The 6,376-nt window shown below is 39.3% G+C and overlaps 1 protein-coding gene across 9 annotated transcripts in view; it reads left to right on the forward strand.

Annotated features, from left to right (window-relative positions):
• Positions 1 to 6,376, forward strand: part of LOC107588436 (NACHT, LRR and PYD domains-containing protein 12-like) — a 107,467-nt gene that overhangs the window by 52,584 nt on the left and 48,507 nt on the right. For 7 of the 9 annotated variants that reach the window (XM_016276521.1, XM_016276522.1, XM_016276526.1 and 4 more), the window contains one exon: positions 4,490 to 4,663. The exons of the other annotated variants lie outside the window; for them this stretch is intronic. In XM_016276521.1, coding sequence (XP_016132007.1) covers positions 4,490 to 4,663 — 174 coding nt within the window. The remainder of the gene's footprint in view (positions 1 to 4,489; positions 4,664 to 6,376) is intronic. 9 annotated transcript variants of the gene reach the window in all.

The following is a 6,376-nucleotide window of genomic DNA, read 5'->3' on the forward strand; positions in this document are numbered from 1 at the left end:
AACGAGCATTTCCCTGAAGTTCATCCACTTTATTCCTTAAAGACTGAACGTTTCCCATAATAACCGAGGGCAGAGGAACCCGGGTGAGCCGCTGCTTCCTCAGGCGTAATCTAACGCCTCCTCGTTTAACCCTCTTCCTCCTCTTCTTTTCCACACTCCTCGGTCCATGAGAATCTCTCAGAATAAAGTTGGGTAACCCCGGTGTAAAATAAATTCCCTGAGCCAAACTAGCGAGGTTTAGCTGCAGTAACATATCTCTGGAATACTGTGTCCTCACCTGGCATACAGTCCCACGGATGTTGCATGCAAACAACAGATACAAAAGAAGTCCCAGCGCGACAAAATAGGATAAATCCATTTTCCAACTAAATCTAGAATCGCTTATTAATGTAGTTAAGACAATACAGGACAATAAAAACGTTTAAAATGAATAAAACCACATAAAACAGAATGCCAAACTCTCATTCACTGCCGGTCGCTGCATGCGCATGCGCCCTGAGCACGCGCCAAGATCTAGTGATCTCATCATGGAGACCAATCCAAACCCAGCTCTTGCACAGCTTTAGACAAGACGCGGAAAAGTTCGGCGTCCATGCCCGTGCTGGCAGCGCTGGGCTCCACAGACGGCAGGCGGGCGTCGTCGAAAGACAAGCCCGACAGCTCCTCCACATCTGAAGCAGCCAGAGACACACTGTCGTCCATGGTGTCACACTTGCTCCCTTCGAACGACATCAGATCGCTTGCAGCCGCAGAGGGATGCTGGTCCGGGTGAGAGAAAAGGATCGGGGAAGCCTCAGGGGGCTCAGCCGGCGTGGGCTCACTCGTCACCAAGCGTCGAGGTCCTCTGCTCCGCAGCTTTTTCGTCAGAGACTCCTGGAAGGAAAGAAGTGGGAGGAAATGGGCGGCGGCCAAACATGAAACGCACTCGGCGTGACCATCAGCGGCGTGCAGGGGAGCCCTGCACGAGTGACAGTAGCGGCACGGCATTTGCAACAACGCCGAAAATTTGCTCTTATAGTCGACGGATAGCCACAGGGGACCGGGAAGACCACAGCTGCTGCAGACGCTGAAGGCAGCAGAAGAGTGGCGAAGTCAGCCGAGCAGAAAGGGGTCTTGATCCGCTGCGAGGCTTGTTCACAGCGAAGGCTTCGAGTCTCGTAGAACAAAGATCTTGTAGTCATCGCTGAAAGAAAAGAAATCTGAGGATCCTATGGCAAAGTGCCAGTTTATACAGTCAGATGCCCCGCCCATTTTAGCGGGCTGTGTCTGCCAAGCCATTGGTTCGTTTTTAATACACTGCACGAACCAATGGCCGTGCAGTTACACTGCGTTATTGAAAGGCTTCAGTATTCTGAGAAAAAGACGTTTCCCCCATAGCGTCTTAAGCAAGACACAGTACGAGTGAAGTATAGATAGGGAACTGGAATAAACACAGGAAATGGAAACTCAAACTAAGAGTCCATAATAATATCAAAATAAAAGTTCTGGGACACAAAATAACAAAATCAAGTGACATGTTATCTACAGTTGTAAATGTCAGGATGAATGCGATGTCACTGATTTTTGTGTGAGTATTTATTAGAAATGAACAGTATTTGACTGATAAATCATTAAAGAGAATAGCCATCACTTTATAAAAAGAAACACACTTTTCAGATCTGACATTTTTATTGAAGAGATGGAGATGAGTAGTGTTACATTATTCCTGTAAAGACCACACAATTTCCCCAACGATGGAATCAAATGGCGTGGGTGAAGGTATAATGTGTGTAGGTCTTTTACTTCTGCTTCTGCAAAGGTCACTTAATTTATCAAGATTCAGTTTCAATTTGAGTCTAGTTCTCTGTTTAATCTGACTCCAATTTCAAGTGATCATTAAATTTAGGCTGTATTCTAATTAAAAACTGATCACAAATATCAATTATGTATTAATTTAGATATTTGATTATGCTGGAAATCCCATACATTCAATTATTTGTTCATCAGAGACCCGATGCTGCATCTGATGGTGTTTTCGCATATAGTTTGATTTAAAGGAACCAAACCCAGTTCACTTAAAGTGAACCAGAAAGGGAACCAGACGAAAGTGACCTCAGTCCTTTTGGTGTTCACAATATAGTTGACTCAAAAGAGAACCTGGCTCTATTCTTGGTCCTCTTCAGTACTGAAGTGATCTCAGACCCTTTTTGTTCATACCACAACTTCAAAAGAACTCAGAGCCCATCTTTCTGAGCAGCAGTGGAATGCTGGTGTCTGAGCTACTGGAAAATTTGGAAGATTAAGTGGACAGGGAAGGGGGCGAGGAAGAGCTGGCAATCCCTGATCGTGTCACCAGTCAAGACATTTGCAGAGCTTTAACAACACATTTCAGTCAATTTTATAATTAAAATGGAATATTATGTATAAAGTTAATTTAACTAGCTTTTTTCCTCAGATAAGATGGTAATAAAATGTTTCTTTGCAACTAATATTATATTGCTACTATATTTTTTCCTGCTTTCATTGACACACGCAAGACGTCGCATGCACACACACATCACTCGCAGAGACAGATCAGAGATCACGCTCACACACGGAAATATTCACGAGCATGGACACTTGTTATCAATGCAGCCGCGCAAATTTTATTAATATAGTAGCTTCGATACTGAATCGCTACATTATATTTCTCAGCAACTAGTGGGTAAAACTCACAGCTTCACTTTTGCAGAAAAAGACGCACAGACGCAATTAACACAGGCATCTTTCAATAATGAATTCAAATCAATAATATAATTCATGCATTCAAATACATGTGATCCTACCGCACTATCATTCCACCTTAATTTCTGTGTCTGATTTAAAGCGGGCTGAATGCTAAATCTCTGCTGTGCGTCAGGTGGTTCTTTGCCTCCGTCATGACGAGAATACTTAACGATGCATGCATTAAATAATTTAAGGCATAGTTAGCCATAGATTACATAAATGACAGGATAATTATTTTGTATTGTTTGAGTTAACAGTTGGTTTGTTTATTTACTCATTAGCTTTTTTTTGTTTTTTTAAATGTAGCTAACAATAGATTGAACGTCTGAAATGACATCAGTAAATAATAATAATAATAATAAAACAGCCTATATAAAAATATATATACAAGTAGGCCTATTAAACTGCTTAGTTCAACCTCAAAGATTACTGTTATGCTGGTCCATACCAGGCATACCGGGACCTCATTGCTTTCACAAATCACGAGGATATTGAACCATAACCAGACCCACAAATGAACAGTTCACATTTGGGTCCTTTTAGGGAGGTCTGAGATCAATTGTTTGTTCACAAATACGAGCTGAACTGCTCCGAGAGCGTTTGCAGGGCTCAAACAAACTAGGTGTAAAAACACCCTGAGTCTCATGTGGCCAGCGTGGATCTCACAATTACAAATTTGCCAGTCTGAACTTAGTCAGAATGTGCAAGGTTAGCCTTTACCTTTCAGTCGGCCCTCTACTGGTTTGCTCAGAACAAAAAGTGTAGTTTATTAGGTCACTTCAGTACAACTTGCTAAGTCAGTGATAGACAGAAATCAAAAGGTCTCAGATGGCATGCCTATTGCGCCCATGAGCCTTTAGTCTGTTCTGTCCTGGACACAGATTTGAGGTAATATAAGCCTCCACATGATCTACTGGTCATAATGATTTCAGAAGAGTTCCAAATAAATCAAATATAATATCATGCCAATTATATAATTAAACAATTAGAAGCCAATTCAGAAGCCATACCTGACAGCAGGGAGACACACAACAGCATGTGAGAGTTCTAGTTCAGAGCTCCAGAGACACACACTGTGTGGGCGTTTTCTGGTTACAGAATCCTTTACAAGATACCTTTACAATGATACTAAACATGAAAAGGTTAAAATCATAGATTTTTCATATATAATAACCACAATATGCAAGTATAGTAACTTGAGTTCTTGACACTCCTCAGTGACCTGTGCCATATACCCAGGAGGGAAAGAGGGGGCTTAAGGAAGGGACAATTGAGCAAATGTTTTTTTTTTTTTTTAGATCTCTTTAGATTAGAAAGTTTATTGTTTTGTTGCATGGCATCTGTTTTGTGAGAGTTATCATTTCGGGTCTTACATTTCAATAACAAACCTTTATAACACATGACTATTAAAGCTGCAGTAACTTAAAGCTCTGTAACTTTTGGCGCTCTAGCGGTTATTAAACAGAACTGCGTGCGTCTTGCGGAAGAAAATTGTAGCCGGAGCTACTTCTCTAAGTTTATGTCTATGACAAATCACGCAAGTACTGGGTTACTCCACAGCGGTACCTACCCAAATCAGTCTAAAATAGTCCAAATATATACACTTATTATAGGCGTATCGTAGTGATTCAGGACAAGCCAAAAACAAGGTTTGGAAAATGGATTTATGGTGTACTCGCTTATTATATAAATTTGGTTGATTGATAAATTATTGATTTTAACTGTTTTTTCTTTTTTTTTTTAGGCTGAGTTCCTGCAGTTTTAGAGAGGAAGGATGTGCTGTTCTGATTTCAGCTCTGAGATCAAACCCCTCACACCTGAGAGAACTGAATCTGAACTGTAATAAACCAGGAGATTCAGGAGTGAAGCTGCTCTCTGCTCTACTGGAGGATCCACACTGTAAACTGCAGAAGCTACAGTGAGTGTTATTATATTATTGAACACAAAAAATTGACTGAAAATACAGCCAAACAAAAACATTTAATGTTAAAGGGATAGTTCACCCAAAAGGAAAATTCTGTTGTTAATTTAGTAATCTTCAAGTAATTTCAAAACAGCATGACTTTCTTCTGTAGAAAATAAATATATTTTGAGAAATGTTTTTTTTCCCCACAGTAAAATGCAATGGTACCAAACTTTGGTTGCCAACAATATTAAAAATGTCATATATTGAGTTTCACAGAAGAAAGAAGGTCATACAGGTTAGAAACGACAAGCAGGGAAGTGAATTATAACCATTTGTAACCCATGCTGGCAAAATTAGTTGGAATGCGCACAGGCTCATTTTGAGCTACAGACAAAAAAGTGAAAAATGTTGATTTTGGTCAAATTTCAGGTTTTCTCAAAAATAAGTTCATTAAGCCCTTGTCTAGCAATCCCAATGCTCCAAATAGTAATTAAACATCTAATATTATTTGTACGTTTTCTGAGCGGATAACCTTTATCCCTGCTCGCTTCTTGCACTGCTGCTCACTGATAATGAATCGCGCATATAATCAGCTTCAGTGTTACTTTAACACTCATTTAGAGTGGGAGCATATATGCTCCGAGCAGTGTTAATTTAACACTCGGGAATTTACTGTGTAGTAGTCATCATTAACTAAGCATTAGCTTTTCATGACTTCATCATGTGTGTGGCCCCTCAACTAAAGTGGTGATTTCATATACCATGAACTTTAAGTGCCTGTATATCTGACTGCCAGGGAAAAAAATTGTGAATTTAGTATTTTGTCATGTCATTACATTGTTTAGAGCAGTGGTTTCCAACCCTGGTCCTGGAGGCACCCCAACACTGCAAGTTTTGCATGTCTCCTTAATCAAACACACCTGATTCAGGTCATCAGCTCATTAGTAGAGACTCCAAGACCTGAAATTGGTGTGTCAGAGAAAGGAGACATGCAAAATGTGCAGTGTTGGGGTGCCTCCAGGTTTAGAGCATAAGAAAAATAAGATTTTTGAAAAATTATGTTTTATTCATATGTTATGTAGAGGACATCGGGACTTTAAAAAGTCCTGTTTAAAAAAAAAAATAAAAAAAAAAGACATGAATAGACATGAAAAGGAAAAAAACAATGTGAGTTCTGTTTTAATCACAAATTAGTTTTCATTTTTTATACCAAACTTTATATAAAGATGATTCTCAACTATGTTATGAAAGATATTTTTAAAAAACATTTTTCATTATGATTTGAAACTCCATAACATTTTCCTGAGATGTTGATTTATGACAAACAATTTGAATATTAATCAGATTTAAATGTAATATCTGACTAAATATTTCCATAAGGGTGTTACACTTGATCACTAAATTGATGTCAGCCATTTTTTAAGACCAAGGAGAGGGAGTGGTCATGGTGAAACATCCAATCATTTGGTATCTCTGAAAAGCCCTGAATGTGCTCTGTACAGGACATTCAGACTTAAAACTGTGACATGTAAAGTCTCAGAGAAATTGCTAAAACATAATGTCCTCTACAGAGGACAACACTCCATAGCTGGTAGTCAGGAGGTAAAATTTAAACCATACATTTTTTTCTTTAAGATAGCTGAAGCTCACAAAAACCCCTGCAACTAACATATAATTCCGTTTTCTGCACTCTATACCCTACAAAGGACAAGTTTGTATATGTAC

The sequence above is a fragment of the Sinocyclocheilus grahami genome, unplaced genomic scaffold, assembly GCF_001515645.1.
Source record: "Sinocyclocheilus grahami isolate Dianchi unplaced genomic scaffold, SAMN03320097.WGS_v1.1 scaffold103.1, whole genome shotgun sequence".
Taxonomy (NCBI): domain Eukaryota; kingdom Metazoa; phylum Chordata; class Actinopteri; order Cypriniformes; family Cyprinidae; genus Sinocyclocheilus; species Sinocyclocheilus grahami.